Genomic DNA, 24,543 nt, shown 5'->3' with positions numbered 1-24,543 from the left:
TCCACTTTTTTCTCTCTCTGATGAAGGAGATGAAGAAATACACATGAAGTTGAACATGGTATCATCAGTTCCTTCATCACTGAACCACAACATAATGAATTATTTCCTGATTATATCTGTAACATGATGTTTTTCACTTACAAGGAAAGTAAAATAATTCTACCCACTTTTCACTCTGTGCTTTCGAGGAGGATTACAATGTCTGTGAAAGCTTCCTCCAAACCTGCTTGTTCCATGCTGTCTCTGAGAGATGAGGTTGAAGCTGCTAGAAATAGTTTTATGTTGCTTGTAGGTGGTATTGATTTTGCTATGCTATTTTTCTATTTATTTGTCCTTTAGTTTATGAGCCCATCATGGAAGGGACTATGTCCTTCCATATTTCTGTAGTGTTGTTGTGGCATGCTTGGAATACAAGAGCGCTGTAAACTGCTGGTTTCTTCTGTGGCTGTGCAGCCAGGAGACAATTAACTGCAGCATGCCGGTGCGCTCCCCACCCCACCAGCTGCCTCAAGTGAGCTAAAGGATAAAGGGATTTTGGTGGTTGCCAAAATGAGCCATTTTTAGTAATGTGCAGCAGAACAAGCAACATGAAGATGAGCATGAAGATGAATAAACCAGTCCTCTCCACCCAAGCACACATGCAGACATGTTCTTAGTTGCTAATACAGTATTTCAGAGCAGCTGATGCCCACGTATTCTCAGGTATGAGGCTGCCAGACAGGTCCAGGTGAACCTGCAGCACTTCTGTCTGACCCAAGTCTATTCTGTCAAGGACTAAATTTGCTAAGTTTTTTCGGAGAAATGAACCAACAGAGCAGTGAGACTCCAAGTTGCTACCTAATTCATGAGAGCTGTGCAACAGTGTGCATTACTAAAGGCTATCTGAGACCCATAAGGAAAGCTGTTGTTCTCTCCTATGAGATACATCCCTGCAGATAGCACAGTAAAATGTATCTCTTAAAAATAGCTGGATAACACAGATGGGCTAGACTAAAAGTGCAAACTTATCCTTAGACTTTACGAGTGTTTTTCACTTCCATATCACAAGTATACATTGCATGTTACAGCTGAAATAATTTTTCAACACATCACAATGTCATGAAAGCATTGGGCTACCTCTCTGACTGTGAATCTGTTGCAGAGGAGTCTTGCACAGGAGGAGGGGATAGAGCTATGCATTAAAAAGTAGGTCTGGATAACTGTTTTCATTTTATACATCATACTGTGTATGCTTATGACTGCTTGCAAACACAAAAAATGACTGGTGCTTGCCAACAACTTCATTAGCATTGTCGTTGCATGGTTGACACTGTTCTCTCAGAGCAAAGCTGTTTCCTTACCCTTCCTCAAGGCCTCTTTTTCCATCCCTTCCTTGAATGTGCTTAGAACAGCATCCACCTCTTCCAGGTCCAGAAACCCAGATGCATTGTTGTCCCACTTTTCAAAAAGGGCTTCCAAAAGGGCTTTCCGTTGGGCCAAGTGAGAGATGTGGTGAACCTACAATAGAGGAGGAACAGCCAGTCTTTGATAATTCCTGGGCACTGATGCTCAGTGTCTACATAAGTATGGGAACTGCAGTGGTATGCTGATCACATAATTCCTATGGGCCAGGCCAAAACTGTACATACACAGCTCGGACCTGGAGATGAATCATTAAACCTGGGAGATATTCAGAAACACTAAACACAGCCAACAGTTCCATTTTACCAGGCAGAATCAGCACTGCAGAGGGTTATTTCCCAGTGAACAAATGAAGCTCGCGCTGGATCTAAGGTGAGATCAACTCAGGTCAGTGGAAGTTTCCCAGAATACAAATGTCTTTCCAGCAAGAACTAACCACAGCCTTGTCAGTAACATCCAACGGTTTGACAGTTTGTATTTCCGTGCATAGTTATTTTGTTGGTGCTGCCCTGAAGTGTGTGGGCTCCAAGCAAATGCATGTACAATTTGTCCTTTAAGCCCCATCTTTGCACAGCATACAGCGATAAATGGCTTGAGTGGAATTCTCTCAAAGGCCAAAATACTAGCAGTGTGTGTTGGTGTTCAGCGTGAGGACAGTAGAGCCGTCAGATCCAATATCTCATCCAAATTAGGTCAGCAGCACAGAGGGAAACTAGAAAGAGGTCTGAGGCAAATGCAGCTAGAGAGGCTACTGTGGACAGACCCACCATGAAATATAGCTGTACTCTGAAGTGATACGGGGCACTCTGAAGCTGTGCATGAGGATATTGCTGAAGGGGAATGTATTTTTTCAACACACGGCAAGAGCACCTTGTAACTTAAACACAAAGAATCATGTGCACTTAAACACCAAGAATCATGTGCACTTTCACGTACAGCCATGCACATAGCAAAACCAAACACACTTGTTTTAAAATCCTCCCCAAAACATCCACAACCTCGTATGTACATGCCAGTGCAGTAGGTCAGAGATCAGGTTCTTGGCTATTATAAAGGTGAATAAGCAGAATGGAATGTTTTGAGCTCTTTCACAATTAACTATCAACCTGCTGTCTCACTGAGTCCGGCTCTAGGACAGACAACTTCTTACGGATGAATCTGTCATCACTTCTAGCGCTAAGGGCTAGGGAGGGAGAATCCATATGACAACAAGGGGTAAAAGGTCTCTTGAAGAAATAGAGAATGCAAGGCTGCAAGTGAATAGCTCTGCCAGCATGAGATTAAAAGGTGACTTTGTAAGTATCTGTAGGCGTTTGCTTGGTTTTTGTTTGGACATGGGATCAGCAAAACATCAATATTTACTTTTTCTCGTTGTTCCATTCTCTCCTCTTCTGTCTGTTTGTATTTCTCTTTGATAAATGCAATAAGCCTCTTCACAGTAGGCAGCGAAGTGTCTTCACCAACAAATGCCTCCATGAGCTGTACAAACTGTGACAGGTTGAGGCAGCTTTCATCAAAGGCACTCCTAGTATGAGAAGCACAACGGTTCTGAATCTCTGCCATGATGGGATGTAAGTCTGAAAGGCAGAAAGCACAGTGTGTCGCAGGAAGCCAAGTGCTGCCCCAAAACCAGCCACGTGGCAGATATCAAATCAGTCCTGAATCCTGCGCTTCCTATCCAGTGAAAGTATGGCTGAATATGAATCACAGAATCACAGAATCATTAAGGTTGGTAAGGACCTTCGAGATCATCAAGTCTGACCGTTAACCCAACACCACCATGCCCCCTAAACCATGTCCCAAAGTGCCACGTCCACATGTTTTTTGAACACTTCCAGAGATGGCGACTCCACCACCTCCCTGGGCAGCCTGTGCCAATGCCTGACCACTCTCTCAGTGAAGACATTTTTCCTAATATCCAATCTAAACCTCCCCTGGCGCAACTTGAGGCCATTTCCTCTCGTCCTATTGCTGGTTACTTGGGAGAAGAGACCAGCCCCCACCTCACCACAACCCCCTTTCAGGTAGTTGTGGAGAGCGATAAGGTCTCCCCTCAGCCTCCTCTTCTCCAGACTGAACAACCCCAGTTCCCTCAGCTGCTCCTTGTAAGACTCGTGCTCCAGACCGACTCCATGCTGACTAAAGACCTTAATCTGCTTATACTTTTCTAATAGTATCTCTTCAGATTTATGCTCCAGTCTAGCATGGATGCTATCATACAGCCAGGTCAAATCACTGAATACAGGTGAGCTGAAATTACTGTTACACAGCAAGTGGCCTTCGGAGACAAAGACTATACTGCCTGTATAACTTGAAGTCAGCTGCAGGAATTATTGTTTGTAGTGTTGCCAAAACTTTCAGCTCACAGCAGTACTGGCATGTCTGCAGACACTGAGAGCCACTACGTGCCCAAGTGAACACACAACTTTTTGACCAAATACCTGGAAATCTAGTGCTGTCACACTTCCAGTCCTCTGGAATTCTCTCTCCATAGCTGGTATACCTGCCACTTAGGTCAGAAGTCAGAAGGTCACCTGATGAAAGATAAAGTATACCATGTAATGATATAAGCTTTTAAAAAAGACACAAGATGTAGCTTTTACAGAAGCCTTTAAATACATCCATCCAAGCTATAGTTTCTACAGCAGATGAAAAGAGCTGACATGAGCAGTCACCTGACCATGGCACTTCAAACTGCTGGCTAGCTTCAGCAGGAGAATCCTGTCTGTCTGAGTGTGCTGGACCTGCAATTTCAGAAAGAAATCTTCTGTGAACCAGAGCTTACTAGTCTGAGCACCCTGCTGATTATTATGTAAAATCTGCCGCTGTGTTTCTGGAGTTACCCTTGTTATCAGTAGCTATTTATTTTTACTGGCTGGAAATTCTGCTTCCTGAAATTCTCCTGGTGAGTGTTACATTTCTTAAGTCCAGCTACAAATACCTATTTTAGCAAGAGCAATAAGATAACTTTTTTCCAAGATGGGTTCAAAATGATATTCAGACTTCTTGTTTCCATCCACCTTTCTCTCAAAGAGCATCACACCATCATTTCTACAAGAACAGGGTGGGAATCTGCTCTGAAGATGGAAGTACCGCACGCCCCAAACAACATGGGATGTGCATCCAGGGACTGGCTGAATGACAGGTTAGTGCTGTGTACAAGAAGTTAACCACGGAAAGCTGTAGGTACCAGTGGGCTGTACCATCAGCTTTACAGCCCTTTATGTAATAAGTCTGTCACTAGACTGCTCTGGCAACATAGACCCAGTTCTTGCAGTGTTTTAAAATGTGAGACACAAGAGTGTATTCACAGAGTGCTAGCAAGGAAGTTGGTCCTTCTAGTATGTTTAAGAAAGTACCTCTCATAAAACACACAGTTTCCCGACCACAGCCTTCTTAGAACAAGGGCCTTTGTACACAAATAAGTATGATATTCCTCTGGAAACACAGTGAGAGGTCAAAATAAAAGGTTCCTGCTATATGATCCTATACTGTATCTCCCTATAGGCAATCACAGTCTAAAAATTATTAGAAGTAATTTCTAAATTTAACGTGCTCGGGCACTGTTTCACGGAGTGAAACAGAACATAAAGTTTCTCCTAATTATAAAAATGCTGCTGCTTCAGAAAGTCCCTACTTGAATTAAAGTGTCTGCTCAGTGCCTTGAATACAGATCACCAGCAAAGTGACTCACCTGCCATCCTGTGAGAGGAACATGCTCCGAAACCTTGGCGGAAAACACCGTGCTGAGAAGATATCAAAGCTTATCATCTCAGGTATTCAGAAGTCACTCACATTCAAAAACAAGGTTTTGAAATGGATTAAATACACACCTACAGTTAAACCAGTCCAAATGTATATGTTGAAAAAGAATAAGGTCTGCCAGAATAAAAGAGAATGCATTACCTTTATCTTGGTCTTGCAGAAGGTCCTCATCTGGCAGTCTTGTCTCTGAGCTTGTCTGTTGGCCAAACTGGCTGCCATGCTGCCTAGAAAAACTCTCTTTTCTCACAGGAGTTTCTTTCACAACCTCTGCAACTGGAGCATCCTGTTTTGAAGCAATGACATCCATGCCTGCCACAGCTCTGTCTTCTGAGGGCATGGTTATAGCTTCAGGTGTTGGTCCTGAAATTGTGTTGGTTGCCTCTGCAATTGAATTGTCCTTCTCCTGACCAACTTGCCCTTCTGAGCCAGGTTCTCTGTCTGAGATACGATAATCATCTTCCCTATTTGTTTCTGTATCCGGCTCTCTACCCAGGTTAAATTCCTCTTCCTCCACCTGTTTTTCAGATCCAGGTTCTCCCCCTCTACTGAGACTGTACCTAGTAGAGGCTGATCCTGGGAAAGCTTCCTCCTGTTTGTCTGCACTTCCAGATGCAGTTTGCCTCTCCATTTTGATGTCTTCATGGAAACTGGATTTCTCACTATGTATCATATCTCCATCCAAATCGCTCGCTTCAGAATCAGTGATTTGCACCGCCGACACAGCGTCCTCACCTTCCTTTCTCACTTCAGCATCACTTGATTCTGCTACTTGGTTTTCTTCCATAGAAATTCCTCCAGTCTCAGCTTCATTTATGCACATTTGTTCAAAAAGACCTCTGACACTAGGTCTCATTCTGTATGTGCCTTCTCTATTATCATCTACGGGTTCATATGCTACAATCTCTCCCTCAGAAATTCCAGTTTGAGACAAGACCAACTTTGCACTGAGTTCCTCACAAACTTCCTGATCATCAAGGCCTCCCCATAAATCCATAAGATCAATCTCTTGCAGCTCAATTATTGGCCCTAAAATAGAAAAAATATTGATAAGTTGATAGTTTGCATTGGTTTTATGTTCTCTAGTATTGCATAAGAAAACTTAAAGAAAAAAAAGGTATTCCCAAGCAAATATTAACTATCAGAAAGTACCCTCCGCAAAATGCATCTCAGAAACACAAAACTCCAGAACAATGTCTTTGCCTGCAGAGAACTGCACTTGTTATTGTGTATTACACCATATCTCTTTTGAAATAAATGTTTCATATTTTTCCATACTAAGAAGGAAAGCTGTAATTTGCCTTGCATTTGATTTTAGCAATAAATTAATGTCCAATATCTTCAAAATATTTTACATTTATGTAGATGATTCTCTGTGTTTTTTCTTATCCTTCCATGTTCCTGGAGAAATTTTAGTGTAAACACGAGATTAACTTCTAATATTGCCCAGTAAGAAAGAACAATTGTTTCAGGAAAAGTAGTCTTTTTTAATCCTGCTTCCAAAACCTACTTCAGAATTGTGTAGGAAGGAAAAGTTTTGGATGCTGAAGCATTTCTGAACATTGCATCACAGTTTGCAAAACAGGTTTGCAGATGATGGTGTATAGGTCACCGCATTCATTTGCGTCTTTTTTAGGCTCTGTCCATTTCTGGTAGCACTTATGAAATACATATTAACTATACAACCTCCTCAAGTTTTAACCACAGTTGAAACATCCCATATACTTACACTGTCTTGGGTTACTGAATCCCCTCTTAGCAATCACAGGGCTTCTGTCATAGAAGTCTACCAGTAGGGCAAGTATTTTTTGTCTGTCTAAGAGACCCACCTAAAGAAAAAGATTACAATTACTGGGTTTTTCCTGTGGTTCTTGGGACTTACAACAACATTTGCAGCACTACAAAGGCACCATTAGCTAAGAATTAACTGTGACTGAAAATTATGCATTAGCAGAACATCAGTAAAAATTTCAAAGAAGTGAATTTATTTCATAGGGGGTAAAATTTTTTTCTGTGAGCTTAGCCAGAACTCAGCATACATATTAATATTACTTTGCAGGCACATCCTCTTGCATATTCTGGGCAAATTACAGTTAGACGATTGTAACCACTTCTGCCAAAGGGGTTCTTCATGTAAAGATCAAAGCTTCAACGTTTCACACTTTCAGGACTGATCTTGATTGTCTGACAGCACTGTGGAAGAATTTTCACATATTGTGGGCTATGCTGCATTACTTTAGTGACTGCACATTGTAGTTTGGTGTTGTGCCCCATCATTTCCTTTGAAGCATTATGTATTGGCAACTGCCTAGAAAAATAATTAGTCAAAAAATCTGAGCTATTATGACAACCTCCCTAATTTCCTTTGAAAATTCATACACATTCGACCACAGAGGTGAGAGAGGTGTCTGTAGTTCCAGTGCAGAGGAACATGCAGATATTAAGTCCTTGTTGCTCAGGGTGAGCGCGTACAGACAATAAAACCAGGAAAAGACAGTGAAACGGGTCATTTCCAATCAGGAAATTGTCTTTAAAAAGTAAGGCAAATCTAAACGATTGCAAGTTTTCCATTTGATGCGAATTCCTGTTGTCATTATTTAAGTCCTGCCACCTTTGTAATCTCCCTGCCATTAGTGAAACACAGTAGTTAATTAGAGAACAGATCTACTTAAGTTCATTATTTGTAGCAAGTAGCTTTCCATCTGAATAATTGATTTCCTTTTCATATTTTGCTCTTAGATTAAAAACTGCAAAATGTAGAATTCACCAAGTTTTTAATTCCTTGCGAACTTTTCCTGCCCTTAGGTTGAAGAAATGAAGGAAGTTTGCTGCTCTTTTCTGGAAATGAGCTCAAAATGACTGCGTCGTTTATAATGTGAAACCGTAATTAATGGCATCCTTGTTTAGAAACAGAGGATTTGAAAACAACTGAGAGGTACGTATCATCTACTGCTGAAGTGCCTCCCAAGGAAGCCAATACTGAAAACTAAGTGAACACATCACATTTTCTGTTACTGCAACACCTTTCCTCTGAAGAGAATTGAAAGCTTTTTGCAAATTCTGAGGAAAGGATCAGAACTGAAATGTAACCTGTCGTCCAGTCCATTTTTTCTTCAGACTCCCGTAACATAATTCCTGCTTCCTGCTGATAAGAAATGCTGGAAATCAGAGCTGAATTTCAGCCATGCGTGGATTTGGAACAACAAATGTCGTCACATAATTCTGTCCTTAAACTTACAAGATGTAGGCTCTGATTTCCAGCATCTTCATCTTCTTGGCATTAACGTACAAATATCTTGCACGCTCCAACCTAAACGTTTCTTTAGGCTGTTTGTTTTTCAGTTGAATGTATCGGATTGGGTTCTGAATCCATTTAGTAGATATACAAACACAGAACATGTTTCTGAAGATGTTACCAGATCGCTGTGTAATATTTGGCTTCTCCATTCAGTATTTCCATTACTCACACTCAATTTTCCCTTTAAATTTCCTCAGCTGTTACTTGTCACAATCATCTGCTGGTTGCCTTGAAGTTGGCAGCACTAATGCAAAGCTTTGTTTTATTAAAAACGTAAATCAATGAATGAAGTATTAGTAAAAAGAAAATAAAGTGTTGTTTTGGGATTCAGGTACTTTTTTGTCAGGTTAGAATAATATACTTGGAGGATTTAGATAACTCAGATCCTAGAAGAGTTTTTTTGTGATTTAGATGAAATAATTTTATTTTTATATATTGTTAAAAATAACAAATTCCTTTTCAGAAATTACCAAATATGAATTAGGGGTATATTTTCCACCTTATTTTAACATTTACAATTTATACAGATTTGCCATTCCACCAGAGGTCTCTGTAATTGCAGGACACTTTTCCTTACAACTTACTTTGGGAGGAACACGTCACCGCAAAGCTACCTATAGAAGAGAGGAGCATTATGACAGGAAAACCATTTCCAAGGTCCTGTACCCTGTTACGCTTTCTTTCTGGGTTCCTAAATTTACTAGGAAAGGTCATGTTTCTTCGTACTTTGTGTGTGACTGGGGAGGCTGGTGAAAGGTTCCTGCCCGTCAGCCCTTTGTACTGAGTCGCGTCAGCAGGACAGGTACAGCATCCACTATAACTAACGGCAGGCTGTCTGTGTTTGTACAACCGCCCAAAACTCATCTCCACTTTTAACGAGTGCCAACTCTAGTGGCTAGAGAGTTGAAACATGTTGACCTAATTTTCTTGTCACCTAGATATTGGCAGGTGATGATTCTCAGTTGTTTTCAGCAATGGGATCTATGAGTAATTCCTTCAGCAACACAGACTAAGCCAGACTTGCCGTTTAATCAGTGATAGGTCTGCGTTTAATGGCTTGATTGTTTTTCTGGAAATGCGATGTGTGTATCTTGAATATCACAATATGCTTGTTAGCGAGCAAGATGGGAAGAACAGACACTCTGGAAAGGTCATGACAAAGCAGACTTTGCTGTTGCTGTACTGCGAGAAAGGTAATCAGAAGTGTCTCAAACTGCCTTGGTTTGGAAATTAATCTCTGACTAAATTCAGTTGCATTTAAAGGTCCTGGGCTTAAAACGTCCTGGAAAATTAATGCAGATTCTGTTACCGTGTATAGAAGAAACTATACTTGATGCACATGAGGACAGAGAGACAATAAGCTTAAAATTCTCGGAGCCATGTCGTTTTTGGGCGCTAGAGCAGCGATTCAGCTGTGTTCTGGTATTGTCTTGGAAAGTTTCTGCTTCACTGTATAGTCCAGGCTGTTCTTGCTGAGCTGCCATTCTTCTGGATCCATGCATTTGAAATCATAATAATGATCGTGTGGATACCTTCTAATTTGACTGTAATTTAAACACTGCTTTCTCAGCTCCCTGGCCCTAATTGCAACTCACTGAGGCAGGCAGCCACACTCCCCATGCAGACTGGAATAACTGCCTGCTACTGAGCAAATGTAAATTAGGGACTGAAACAACTGCTTTGCTGTGCTTTGCAGAATGAGTACTACAGGTGATGGATCACATTCAAGCGGTAGAAGTCTTTGGGTTAGTTTGCATCTTTTATCTTCCCTGTGGATACAGTACGGCAGCAGTTATTAGAGCTACACAAAAGAAACCAGGTCGGGTTTAAAAGAACTGCATGGTCCACACTACAGTTTAGTGAACTCAATTTGCAGAGCAAGGCTACCTCGGAGGCCAGAAACAGCAACCGTGTTTGTGCTCTGATCATTGTTTTCTGGGCAGTGATGGTGTCTGTGCTGATAGCTGCTCACTCTTGTTATGTTGTGCTAGGATTTTTGGCTCTTTGCCTCTGAGATTCCACTGGGATTAGCAGCACGGAGATGGTGATTACTGCCACAGAAATCATAGGAAGAAAGTAACATGAAAACATGAAAGGGAAAGAAGGGATCCTTTCAAAACGCAGGGCAAAGATAGGACTCAGCTTTATATATTACTCTACCCAGGAAGATCCATCATAGCTCTTCCTGACAGAGCAATAGGAAAATCAAATGCCTTCTAACTGAGAAGTAGACACATTTCTTTCCTCATCCCTGAAACAGCAGCTTGCCAGCTATTCTCTAAAACACACCATTGGTGTTGAAACGTGCTGTGTAATTCCATTCTCTTAGAGGTAATGACACTTCTCTTAGAGGTAATGACATGAGCATGACATTGTAGAGCACAGTTCATTCTGGGTAGGCATGCTGTAAACATCACTAGAGGAGTGCTGGATGGAATGTATAATGTAGGGGAGAAAACTGCAAGATTATGGCTACCATTTGCTGTTTTAGTAGCCAGTAACTGGCTAACTGAGGCTACTCAGTACCATACTTTTTGGATGAAGCCCAAGTTTTTAGCAATAGCTTATGCCATTGATCCTTCAGCTCCTACTATTTACCAGTTTTCTAACAAGTCTAGCTTTTTTTTTTTTTTAATGGGGATGCAGGTGTATTCAGAGGCCGACAGATAGAGTTTAGAGCTGCTGAAAACCAAATTATGGCTTTTGAGTTCCAGTTCCAGCTCTGTAACTGACTCATTGTATTTTAACTTCCTGACCATAAACTGCGGCTGAAGTTCACAGCATTTTTCTCAGAGAGGCTGTAAAGGTAGATTATTTTGCATTTTAAATTTAAACTATTATGAGATTTATTGATAGAAGCCCTAAAGGTGTATAAATTAATGCAACATAATTAACACAATATATGTTACTGCTGTAGTAATGTGCACATTTGTTAAGGTCAATCTCTACCAGGTTATCTTTTCTGAAGTACAGCTGAATAGACGAATTAGCACCCAAACGTTCTGAACGTGCTGTGGGAACAGGCAATGATCAGGAGTAGTAAAGTTTGAGGCTAATTTCTTCTCCAGAATCATCAAACTTCAGCCCCGAGTCATCACATTAGCTCATTCCATTTCTAATTAGCCACCAGCTTATAGGCTATTGGCTATTATTTCTGTGTCTAAGAACTATGGATTTGAAGGCAATGCAGCAGCTATTGTCCTCTGAAATAATGCCATGTAAGCACAAAGAGAGTGTCTGGAGTCACAAAGAATAAAAAGAAGGCAGCGACCCGGAGAAATACCAAACTGGAAGCATCACCATATTGAAATTAGGTGGAAGCTGCTTTGCCTACCTTTCCATAATCACAATCCAGGAAGAGATCAGTAAACATTTGCCTCCACATATCATGTCTTACTGCTTCTTGGAAGTCATCAGCACACTGACAGAGATGCTTCAGGATTTCTTGGAACATGTCATCTGAAAAATGTTCAGTGTAGGAATGCACATACTATGGAGAGAAAGCAGTAGTGTAAATGGTTAGCTTTCTTCAAGTATTTTCACCTTTATTTGAACTCTTAAAAATCTATTGCATGCAATGAAATATACGTGATTGTGTAGTTTAATCTGCTAATGGAATGCAACTTGGTGCATGGATGCTACACTGCCTACTTTGTTCTTTCTTTCAGAAGCAGCAATATTCTCCAAGCAAGCCCGGGACGCTGCTGCGCAAGGCGCTGCACAAATGTACCTTGTTTCTTTCCTGGCCCGGAGGTCACTTATCATGTCCAGCAGGTCAGAGACGCCGGATCAGAGAGCATTACTCCTATGCAATGCCATTGCTTAAGCTAGGTTATCTCAGGGAGGTTATAGGTTCTCCGTGGTTTTCTGCAGCATTTAGTATTCCTGACTTACCTCCCAAGGAGGCATTTTGAGCCATTAGTCTTTGCAGAACTGTCACTCAACTCTGTAATGCCACAAAATGACCACTGGCCACAATTTCAGTGTTTAGAGAACCGTCTGGATACAATAAAAAAAGGAAAGAACCTTTTGAAAATGAGCCCTGTCACCTAAGTCTACTGACACTGGGAATACTACTGACTCAAGATTTATTTTAAGTTCTAGCCTTGGAGACACTTTAACACTTTGGATTTATAGCCATGTGGTTTTTATGAGCAAAAGCAATATGGTTCTAAAAATGTGGTGTGCATGACATAAATAATAACGGCCATCAGGACAGACCACAATCCCAAAGCCTGGGCTGAATTATTACAGCAGATTTCTGGAGCCAGCCACCATAACAAGGAGCCCATACAGTTAAAAGGAAGAATTTGCAAAACACGGGATGTTTCCCATTATCGCATTTTTAGAGTATGGATACCTGACATAAGTGTTAGAACATCTTGGACTTGTTGAAATGCCACACAGGCATTAATGAACTGAAATATTAATGTATGTTATTATTATTCATGTCTGTATTGCATAATTTCCAGATATATGGGACAAGTGGAGAAGAGAGGAGGAGCAGAAAAGCAGCAGCCAATGGCCTGAGGGGTGGCTGGTGGGAAAGAAGAACTCCTAAGGCAATGCATGTTTTTTCTGCATTTCAGCATAAAAAGAGAGAAGGTGGCAGATCTGGGGCTACGTGTATCTACGAGCTTTTCAGAGATATTACAACCAAGAGCCCTGTGACAGATGAACCTTAAAGATGACAGCAGCTGGGAGGAGGTAGATTGGACAAGCAGCTTGTTATTTTGTATGTCATCCTGATGACACATCCGAAGGCTTGTGTATTAATACTGCTGTCTAACAGCTCCACACAACATTTTTTAGGAGCGTGTGTTCGGCTATGTGGGCAGGAGGAGCTATCGTAGAGTCGTAAGCTTTTCTTAGCTGATGTGTGTAAAGTACTCTATGGTGTAAAGTACTGTACGCATAATAAGCACACATTTATTTATTATTAACCCAGAGATTTTGACACCTATCAGAAGAAAGCTGGCACACCTCCTTCTTGCTACCCAGCGTGAGACCTCGCCGTAGTTTTGTGCACACATTATCATCAATAACAATGGATCTTTGCTTTTTGTCCCTGCTGATCCCAGTAGAAATCAAGGAAGCCACATGCAATCATGAAAAATAATCTCACCTTTAAAGCCTGGTTCTGACCCTACAAAGGCAATGTGAGTATTTCCCTTGGTGTCAATAGCTTTATGTCAGACTGCCGGGGGTTCTGCATGTTAGAATACAAAGCATGTGAAATAAACTATTAAGGACTCGTGTCCGGGATTTAAACGCTTTTAATGTAACTAACCCCACGAGCTTGTCACGAAGGATGTAAAAATTCAACAGCCAATTGTTTTGCATGTCTGGAAAAAAAAAAAATCCAAACCCAATAACAACGTGTGAGGTCTCTCTATGAGTTTCTAACAGCCTTAAGTAACCCAAAGCTGCACTGAATTCAAGGAGGGGAAAAAAAGCGCTATTTAATTTTAAGGTCCATTAAAAAGCAACTCCTTCCACATGTGAAAGGGCCTAGACCAGTGTGGAGAAAGATCACCTCTCTTTCTGGTTTTGGTGCATGATGCAGACTGATGAACAAAGGTAAACTGCAGCTGAGGATTAGAAACAGCCCTGTCCTGAGAGCGAGGCCTGTGATTATGGAACAGTTCCCAAGGGAAGGGATGAAAGCCTCATCGCTTGACTCAGTGAAAACCGGACTGGAAAAAGCATCAGAGAATATATTCCGAGAACAGCGTTGCACGGGCGGGTAAGCCAGACAGCTTGCCGGTCCGTATCTTTTGTACTTCTGATCTCTGTTGTCATATCTTTAATTGAGTTAAAATAAAGAGTACACAAAATATATTTTAAAACATTTTTCTAATGCTAATGGAGCACGAATTCATTCGGTGCTTATACATGTACCACAGAGGTTATGGATTGATGCTTCATTTCAGTGACAAAAGCAATTCTCTGGACTCCCATTATCCACAATAGTTTTTTTAAATTAAATGCAGTGATTCTGAGGTTAAACTTAAAAATACCTCATTTCATGCTTAAAAAAGCCTTCAACAAGTTATCATAAAAATGCATCTCTGTGCAAAATGCCAAACATGGGAGTCTCCTGAGAGCAAAGGTGGCACAAAAATCACACATGGTTGCTTGAAATTAGTCTCTGCACAGCTGCTTTATACTCCGTTTTTAATTATTGTAACAGCACCCACTAGCACTGCTGCAACTGAGGGTCTGTCGTTATTTCTATTCGAAACGTCCCTTTTCACAGTTTTAATTACCCAGCCACAAAATTTAGCTCTGTCGTAGGTAGAAATGGCTGGCAAAGTCTTGGCCTGGAGAGTTTTTCAGTGAATATAGTTTGAACCGATTTGTTGTTTTCAAATTGATGAAGAGTAGAGTAATGGGGTGGAACTTCCAACTACCTTTATTGATTTTGGTGATTTAAAAACACATGTTTCTCAATGACAGCTTTTGATTTTAAAACTGCATACTTGTCAGCCTGCTTACGCTTCTCACACACTTATGACACTTGATGCAGTTTGGTTATGGTTCAGGCCAGCAACAGTTCAGGCCAAAAATGGTAGAGCTTCTCATCCCAGCTCATCACTTCTTAGGTTTTTCTGTGGTTAATAGAACTTAATCAGAAAAAAACAATACCTTGGGGACAGTACTAATTACCTCAGGATAATGGTTATACTGGGACACCGAACCTCCCTTGAGCAGCCAATGCAAAACCTGAATTCACAGGTGATTCAAGGCTTTGGCATCTAGAAAGGGACCGATAGGGATGTCCTAAAACCCACTGCTGCTAGAGTAACTTCTCAGAGAGCGGCACAAGTTGCAGCTCTGAGGAAAGTAAAACACTTCCCCCTTGCTGGCCAGAATGGAAGCGTTGTGACAGCAGAGGATGGATACGGAGATGGAACATGAAATGTCCTGATACAACCAGTTACCTGGGATGCTGGAGAAGTGAAGCCCTTCACTTACTCATCTTAGCTGTCCCCAGGGAAATGCTACTGCATTGTGATAAACATGATATTCTGAATCAGATGCTCTTATTTCATTTCTCACCTCTGTGAATTCATCTATGTTTACTTTTTTTCCCAATGTGTCTATGATTTCCAGCTTCCTGTCATAGATTGCTAGTAAAAAATGAAGGGATATTGGTTTAGAAAGCAAACAGTTGTGGTTTTGCATATTGTACACATTTTTTTGCACATTGTTACATTACATTAACTTCTCACATTGGATGACATTTATTTGAGGTTATCCTACACAATAGCTGAAGCATCTGACTGCATAGCTGCTATTTAAATTTGATTCTTACATATTTCTCTTGCTGAGAAATCTGCACTTATGTATTCAGAACTGTATGGTCACATTTATTCTTGACATGTTGGTGCAAATTGCAATGATTTTAACAGTACTTACATCTAATTACGTGAGGGAAGAAATGATTTTTGATTTAACAAACAGAAAAAACAGCCTTAAAATTCTGGGGACATGGATTCTGCTTTGCAAGAGTGGAATCTGAGTCAGTATTTTCCCAAGAAGCTCCGTGGGAATATTTTTACTGATTATGATATTCAAAACTATCTTTTGGTCATATCTTTTGGTCAGCTTCTGGGCTGCTATAATGGAACTGAGAAGGTATGTCAAATGTCTACACAGATTTCTGAATGAGGCCTTCGAGCACAGACATGCTATTTTTCTGTTGGGATTATTTTTCTGTTCTTCCTTCTACAACATATCAGGAATAAAGAGAAAATTCATAGAATGCATTTATCTCTTGTTGCTTAAGACATTCCTAAGCTGTATATTATCTTTATTAAAATATAAAACAAAGCTTAATGTTCCAGTAACGTGTATTGGATACTATTAAGTGAAATACATTAAGAAATGGAGGCACACGGTTAGTGAAATATGACATAAAGCACCTCCAGCATCTGTAGAACAAGCATCTGGACAGAAACTTCCTTCTCAGTCTCACGTCCCAGTACCCGTTCTCGCCCGAGAACCACAGCCACCACAGCAGGAGCACAAGGGCTGTGTCTGGCATTCGCGCAGCGTGCTGCCACCGTGGGATGGTAACTCAGAGGAGCAATTCTGTAATATAGACAGGGCTGAGCAAGGGCAAGCTCTAGACAGAGGTGACTTCAGCAGCAAGCAGAAATGCTCTCGAGAGGTTCCCCGTCTCATCCCACCTTCCAGCTGATGATCATTACAGGCTATGGCTGTAAAGGGCTGGCAGCAGGCTGTATGTTGCCACTTCAATATTCCTGGCTCTATCTATCCAATTATCATTATTTGGGGAGGTCAAGTGTAAGCTATGCAAAGCAGAGAGCAATTATGGAGATCTTTCTGTGCTGAGTGCTCTGATACAGAGGCCCTCGTGCTGCGTGTCACTGGCATGCCTGGGGCTGGCAAAGGGAACGGCTAGACAAGCCGGGTGATTTGGTGGAGCGTTAGGTAAGCTTCAGCATTTTCCCTGAAACCATAAAGGCTAACAATGCTGTCAGACTTCAACTTCTTCGATCCTACCTTTCCTCCACACTTCCCACCATGCCAGGCTGTCTGTGGGATTTCCAAGACCTCCCATGAGGCAAGGAACACCGGGGGATAGAGTAGATGAAGGAGGTTGTTACATTCTTAAAAATCATGATAAGCACATGGCAATGTCTGGCTAATGCGGGGTGTAAGTGGAAAGGGTCTGCATCTGCTCTTTCAATCTCTCCGAAAGATTTTTTTAAACTTCTTTCCATAGTGTTCAAGATCATGTTAATGAACCATGTGGTCGTTCAGTCTCTTTCCAATCTGTCTGAAGATTTGTGGTTAATATCCTAGCGGGTGTAACTACCCTTAGAGATTCTTTCTCTATTATCAAATCCATTCACCCTTTGCTCATAGTTTGCATCAGAATTCAGACCACAGAAATAAAACTAAAGGAGACGCATCAAAAACTTACCTTTTCGCACCTCTGGGGGAGTAGAAGCAACGACATCTGAAAAAGACCTCAGGGCACTCTGAACCTACAAATCAAAGTAATACTCAAAGGCCTGTTTTGTGCAGACAACAGCAGGCAATTACAAAAATAAATCACCTGGGTTAATTAGTTGTAAGGGCCAGCAATGCGTCTTACCACAGAGGTGGGCCCTCTTGAAATGTAGACCTTGTCTATGTTGTGCCGTGTGTAACCACAGGACAGTTTCTTAGGGGCCTTGTGTGACTTGTGAGAAAGATGCTTGTACCAAGAGGTATATTACAATTACTGCAAATCTCATCTTTTATGAGCTGCAGTATCAATTTGCATAAGTCACAAGGAATATTTAATGGAGGCCACAGGAGAGCAAGAGTGGCTACCCCAGACCTTTCTCGGGGGATTCTGAGGGATAACCAGCTGCAGAGAAGGACGTCCCATGGTGAGGTATGTATCCAACAACCTCAGGAGTGTCTGAGTAGCTTTTAGCTTAGCGTTTAGCTTCCCAGGACCTCTGTGGAGAACGCACCGCAGTCCTTCCACGTGCTCGTGGGGAATCAGGGCTTCAGTGGTAGGCAGCAACCTGCACCCCGACCCTATGGGATGTCGGAGCCAGTACCCATCCCTTTACTCCACACTGCCATGCCAGGGCAGATGCCACTGTCACGGACTTCCTTTCCCTCCTGTCGGGAACAGGAGGAAGCAGTGTCTTAGCAAGGACCATCCCTACTTACCTGTGCAGCTGGTATTCTGCCACTGACATCCGCCGTCCACTTTTTGAACTGAATGGCCAGAGCCTCCCTTCTCATCTCTTTCACCTGAGACTTCATATAGTCCACCTGCTCCCTTTCTTTACGTCTGTTCTTTGCCTCAGACTTCATCCTGGCCAGCCTGTAGCACATGGGAGTGTCGTTTAGAAAGATACCACCATAAACATATTTAAGATAGATTAAGGCTACCCTGAAGAACAAAAGGAAAGGAAAAAAATTGTTACTGAAATTCTTGTCCTTCTAGTGCAAGCAGATTTTTTTCCAAAGAAATACTTGATGTTTGGGGCACAAAATTACTAGTGTGACTATTGGACTAGATATTAACAATCTGTGTTTTCAGAGGGCAGCTCCAAGGAGGTGAGAGTATTTATATTCTGACATGTATCGTCTCCTGAAATCTAGTGTAACTATAAATCTGAAGCAATAACCTGAGCGTCAGATATGTGCATGTGGAGAGAGTCTCTTGTAGGGTATACGGTCGACATTTAAGAGCAAATCGTCTGTACAGCTCTCCTAGTTTGTGTAGTTTCAACAGTGATAAATTTTACCTTCACATTTATAATGGAGTTAATCATTTATTGTGTAGATGTTCTTTCAATTTTAGCAGGAACAGAGGTGCCTAATTTTGCTACACTTGATTTACCAACAAAATTGCATCAGTATGCATTTGTCTCAAAGCCTAAGTACCATTTCACACAGGCACTTCACTGGCAAAGAACAACATTTAATGAAATTTCTTAAGCAGTCTCACACAAGAGAGTCTTTACTGCCCTAGGACAGGGATAACAGACCAACCTCTTCATCATTTTGAACACTCAGAGTTTTCCAGCTTGGACTAAAAGTAACTCCCTTTCCTCTGCCTTCTGTTTTCTTTGCTTTTCTAAACACCCAGCCATGTTTTCCCCAATCCTCCGTTTCACACAACAAAAGAACTGAATAAAATTGATCCCACAGAACTCAACTGCTTTCATTCTGACTTTGTTCATTTATGAAATGGGAAAAAAGCCTTTAGGAAGTTCAAAATGCTTAAAGCCAAAGGATCGGCTCACCTGGGGAGAACAGTTCCTGCTCACGGAGGCTGCTGGAATCTCTCTGCATTGAGACAGTCGCCCAGCGCACCTCTGTGGCTCTCGCTTACACCCTCTGTGGCTACCCAGAGTAAGGGGAATTGCTCCTCATATGTACCTGAGAACACACTAGTCCAGAAACTATATTTTAACTCAAGTTCCCGCTCCCTTCTTCCCCCCGTGTTTCACAAATTGTGGAGAAGGGCTGATCCTGTCCCTGCGATCTTCTCTTGCTATGGGGTCATCCTAGAAATTATAAACCAATGATATTTTCATTAATGAATAGAAAGGCCTGTCTAACGGGTTACAGCAACACACTTTGATCGCAGTCAGTTTTATCGCTAGGTACTTGTTCTTCACGGCCACTATCACTGAGGCTTCTTAACGAATAACACGGTTCCTCCATCAATCGTGGGCATCGCACAAGCACCTGCTGCGGCAGCACAGCCTCCGGCACCGACAGCAGGGGAAGGGTAACGGCATTTCCTGTCTTCTGGCTCCTTCAGACACAGCAAAGAGCAAATATAGAGCAGGTACCAAGCTAAATGCACTGACAGATTTTTCTCCAACGTATGCTACAGCCAGAAAGAGACAACCAGACCATTTCGAACTGCAGGTCCTGCTCAGGAGCAAAGCCCAAAAGCCGAGCTAAGGCCATGCTAGGAGTTGCCAAGGTGCTCTGGTGATTAATTTGGGCAGTGCCCGGCATGAGTCACATCGCATGCTGCGCCTGCACCGTCTCGCATTTATTTCTAGGGTCCCAAAGCACCTGCAAAAAACACCTAAACCAGCCGCATCCTCTGCCTGGTGTCCCTGGTGTGGGACAAAACGTTTCCTTCCTAGACAATAGCGGCAAAACTGGCTATAACAGTGCTGGGCACGCGTTTCACAGTCAGCTCATGTCAGTATCGGGCGTTTTGAGAAAAGATGAGACGGCAGCGAGGGTGATTTCTGCCTGCAGAATGAAACGTGTTTCTTCGGGAAGACAGCCGCCTACCTCCCACGCGAGGATGGGTGACGCAGACTGAAGGACTACCACCCCTACCATCCCTGGGCAAATAAAGACTCCGTTTCGGGTATCAGTCTGTTTGGATAAGGAATTTTCTCCTGCATGCCTTGACTCCCGGTCAGGAGGCAGTCAGGGAGAGAGCGGAGGAAGCCTGCGAGAGCTCGCTGAGGGTTGGGGAGCTTTAGACAAGAACCTGTGGTGAAAACCTGCCTTTCCTGAAAGTAATGACCAAGGCTCCTGGGAGCTTCGCTGGGGCCAGAATTTCACCCCTCGTCTTTCTGGTGCTTATGTGAGAGATCTTGAGCACAGACTGGCATTTCTCTTGTAACATGTTTTCCTGTTTAGAAAGCCAGTGACGTAAATTAGGAGTCTCAGTGCTACATGGTGTCCGTAAAATCCTCTGTGCTGCTCTGGTTTAAGAACCCTATGCAAATCCCACAATGCAGCCATCACAAATATGTAAATCCTGAGCTGCTGTGAACGCAAATCCCGTGATACGACTACCAGCAGATATATGCAAACCCTGCCACAGCTATGGCTACAGAACCCCCGTGGCAGCGCTGCCTACGGAGAGATTGATTTCTACAAGCCTTGACAGTCGCTTCCTTTGCATCAGCTCCGACAGCTACAAATGGAGAACCTGCAAATGCAAACACGGACTTAAGAGCCGAGGCTAAGCTAACATGTCGCTGGTAGCCAGCGCTTTGCATTCTACAGGAAAATCTGACCTCTCCAGAAATAAGCTCTGGTTCACAATGAAAGCTAAGGGTATTTTAGCAAATAGAAAAAAAATAACCAAAACCGAACAAAAAAACAACCCAAAATCCCAGGGAATTTTATGTATTTTCATTCAATTTGTTTTCCAAAATAAAAATGAGATACGGTTCTGAACTTCCTGCATCCAGGTGTCCCTCTGTGAAACAATATGAATGGTGAAACAGTCCCCAAAACAAAGGTGTTTTGCAGGGCTGGCATCCTAAACATCCCCCCCGAACAGTCTGTGCTTGAGTGAAAGCTCACTGAAAAAGGTGTTTCCTCAGATCATTTGTTTCAGTGGTCCAGCATTTTAAAAACAAAAAATAAATTTGAAAATCTTTTACCAGCTCTGGTTGTACTACTCTATGTCTGCTTATGAAGAAAAACCAAAAAGCTGAGCTCTTACACACTGACCACAATCAGTCAGTTACAATTATTTTTATCTGCGGGGAAAAAGGAGGTAAGTGACTATATGAAATTAATTTATTACAACGCTTTAGTTGTATTCGCACAAGGCATGTTCCTATGAGCTGTAGCAGTATGTGCACTAGAAATGTAGAGAGACAGAAACCCAGGGCAGTAGAGAGAGATTTAACATATCCTTTAATTCATTATAATACTGGGAACTTCAATTATCTTCATTTAGAGTTTATGCATAAGATATCTTACTTCCCTAATTCCTGACACCGAAACCCTGAAACCAATTTTCAAGCTGTATGTACTATTTATGCAAATAGAAGAGACAGCCATTCAAATAAAGTCATTATTCTCCAAACACTGATATAGAATGAAGTGATCTAGTAGTGAATGAGTAATTTTGACATCATTCACAATCACCTCTGGGTCACCTATAAACACAAATGTTCACTTCTATACTTTTCTGAATAGAGCAATGACAAGGAAAGCGTTATTGTTCACCTAATACACTCACATTCTAACCTTACTATATGGTAAGATGCCATGGAACCCCTTTCCAATATTCATTAAATATGATACTAAAGCAAGCAGTCTGGAACACACCCCAGAAATAAGCAACATAATAAAACACAAAACAATTTCTACTGTTTTGGGGAAAAAAGTGCAAGGGAAAAAAGGATCTGAAACGAAAGCCTAGGTAAAATCCCAGGAGGAGGAATTTCTACAGTGTGCCAGGACAATATTGTTGTTGGTTTGATCAAGAGAAATCATCCTGAAGGAGCAAATAAATGGTTATCTGTTTATTAAATTTGGAAGGCTATAGAAGAAATGATCTGAAGAGTCCATAGACCTTTGATGCTCACACTTGTCCTAAAGAACTGCTGTTCACTAACCTAGACCGGTTTGAAAGCAGTTTGCATTCCTCATACGTAATTAAAATAGAGTCTAAAGACAAAATATCTACTTGTGAAGGGCAGAATATTGCCTTAAACAGGAATAACTAGTGTTTCATTTGGTGTGACATGTTCTGGCATTTGTCCTGCTTCTCAAGTTTTTATGAGAGACAACTACCATCTCTGGCACTGTACTCCACAAGGCTCATTTTGTTTGACACTTGGCCAGCCAGGCTGCTGTCACACCGTTCCTTTTGTAAAACAGGGACCAAGACACCAGCTCTGGTCTGGTGACCAGCCATACTTTCAACTCTCTCACCTCTCTGACGCTGTACCTGGCATCTCAGCTTTTAGCACCTCTGTGACCATCTTCATTCCTCCCAGGTACGGGCCTGGTTTTGTAGAAATATCATATCGAGGGTTATGTCTCATCAGATATTCTCCAAGAAAATTAATGGGGTTAAATTTGGCTGCTGCTTCATCTGGTGCAAGCACATTCTTTCTTTCCACTTCCATTAACAGTTTTTCTACTCCTGGGATTAATGTAGGTAGGAGTTTGTCAAGCAGATAGATGCGAGTATCTAGTGACTCCTTCTCTTCACTGAGCCAGTCCTTGGGCAGCCAGTCACAGGGTTCTCTCCTCTTTACCTTTTCTTCTTTTGCCTTTTGTGCATGAATCGTCTTCACCTTTGTCTCCTGCAGACTCAGACACCTCTGCTGTACCTTTTCATAAAAACACTCTGTCCATGGAGCGTCATTGCTAAGACATGGCAGCTCATCATTCCCCTGATTTCTCTTCATTGCTGTAGCAGTCGTATCCTTACCTCCAAGTTTGGGACGTTTTAGTGCAGTTTGGGCTGCTTCTTCCGGCTGAGCAGCCATACTGCGACCGCTGTGACACAGAACAAAACCAGCATGTTATATAATGCCAAAAAATGCAGCAGTGTCCCAGCAGTTGACACGGGAAGAAAGTCAATAGTTAGGAATTAGCTCATATTCTTATTCTATGTTCCTTTTTTATTCTGTTACTGCTGCTTTGTACTCTTAAATAAACACAGCCCCTTTACTTCAAAGATCGGTAAATGATTTATAAAGATTAATTATGTATCACAACAGCCCTTGGAGACAGAGCAACTAAATAAGCGTGTTCCTTTCTTATGGGAGAAGAAACCGAGACACAGAAGAGAAGTGATTAATTCCAGGTCACTTAGAGACTCAGAAACCAAGTGGTGAACAGTGCACGGAAGCCTTGTCCCCCAGTTCTAGCCAGTGGATTCCTCTTACCCTTGTATGATTATTTCTGTTTAGGTCCCATTCCATGCCTCCAGGAAATCCACTGGATATGAGACAAACGGAAAATAGTGAAAGTAATGGAAAATACCAGGTGCCTAGGAGCAAGGTTTCTCTACGTGCCGCCTTATGCTTCATCTTTTCGGTAGCTGTGAAAAACAGTGAGGAAGCTTGTCCCATAGGCCACTTAATTTCAACTCTGGCAACTATTTTTTCCTCAGGACATTCTGTTAAGGTAACAAGGACACAGCTGTATGGGTCAGCAGAGCTCCTACAGAAAGGGAAATTGTATACCATGAACTCTGTAATTAAGCTGTTCACAAGCACTTCATCTTGTAGATTATTCTGTAAAAGACAGACCTACAGAAAGTTGCAGATACCTCCCTTTACAATTTCCCAAACTCCACTGTTTTCTTCTCAAAATGTTCATTCTGTGAAATATCAAGAAGAAACTGAGTTGCTCACAAGGCACAATGTGAAAACTATTGCTATACGTCTGCACACATAACTGGCTGCGTCTGTAATGGGACTTACACATGCAGAATGGAGCAGCCTGTTGCCTAACTACTTGAGTCGAGGCACGAAAAATCACCCGCATGCTGCAAAATACCCAGCTCGGTGTTAGCCACCAGCAAGGGAAGGGTGATAGTAATAGAGCGAGCCTAACGCCTTTCCAAATTAAAGATGAAATTCCGTTCTGAACTTGCTGCCACGCTATCCTTTTCAAGCTCTTATTTAAAAGCGCTTTTTCCTATGGCCTCTCAGTATCCATAGCAATGCTGTTGCTTGTGATACGTTTCGCTCTTCATGTTTAAGCGTTTGTAGCTGCTCTGAAGAGAGTTCAGCCTTCCAGGAAATGCATAAATGTGAGCTACAGCCCTCCTGGCACACAAGTGTAATTACTAACACGTT

General features: G+C 41.9%; 1 protein-coding gene across 1 annotated transcript in view; it reads right to left on the bottom strand.

Annotated features, from left to right (window-relative positions):
* The window catches only part of EFCAB5 (EF-hand calcium binding domain 5), a gene marked incomplete at its 3' end in the record, with an annotated part of 33,384 nt that extends 10,161 nt beyond the window's left edge, over positions 1 to 23,223 (bottom strand). Inside the window, exons 1-10 of the mRNA XM_010283481.1 lie at positions 22,661 to 23,223; positions 18,164 to 18,320; positions 17,418 to 17,481; positions 15,524 to 15,594; positions 11,796 to 11,951; positions 6,893 to 6,992; positions 5,912 to 6,192; positions 5,308 to 5,449; positions 2,764 to 2,978; positions 1,341 to 1,497 (exon numbers count right to left, since the gene is read on the bottom strand). Coding sequence (XP_010281783.1) covers positions 1,341 to 1,497; positions 2,764 to 2,978; positions 5,308 to 5,449; positions 5,912 to 6,192; positions 6,893 to 6,992; positions 11,796 to 11,951; positions 15,524 to 15,594; positions 17,418 to 17,481; positions 18,164 to 18,320; positions 22,661 to 23,223 — 1,906 coding nt within the window. The remainder of the gene's footprint in view (positions 1 to 1,340; positions 1,498 to 2,763; positions 2,979 to 5,307; positions 5,450 to 5,911; positions 6,193 to 6,892; positions 6,993 to 11,795; positions 11,952 to 15,523; positions 15,595 to 17,417; positions 17,482 to 18,163; positions 18,321 to 22,660) is intronic.
* Between the last annotated feature and the right edge of the window lie 1,320 nt (positions 23,224 to 24,543).

This window comes from Phaethon lepturus, unplaced genomic scaffold (assembly GCF_000687285.1).
Source record: "Phaethon lepturus isolate BGI_N335 unplaced genomic scaffold, ASM68728v1 scaffold45143, whole genome shotgun sequence".
Taxonomy (NCBI): Eukaryota; Metazoa; Chordata; class Aves; order Phaethontiformes; family Phaethontidae; genus Phaethon; species Phaethon lepturus.
Note: the sequence above shows the minus strand (reverse complement) of the source record. Positions and strands in the feature narration are given on the sequence as shown.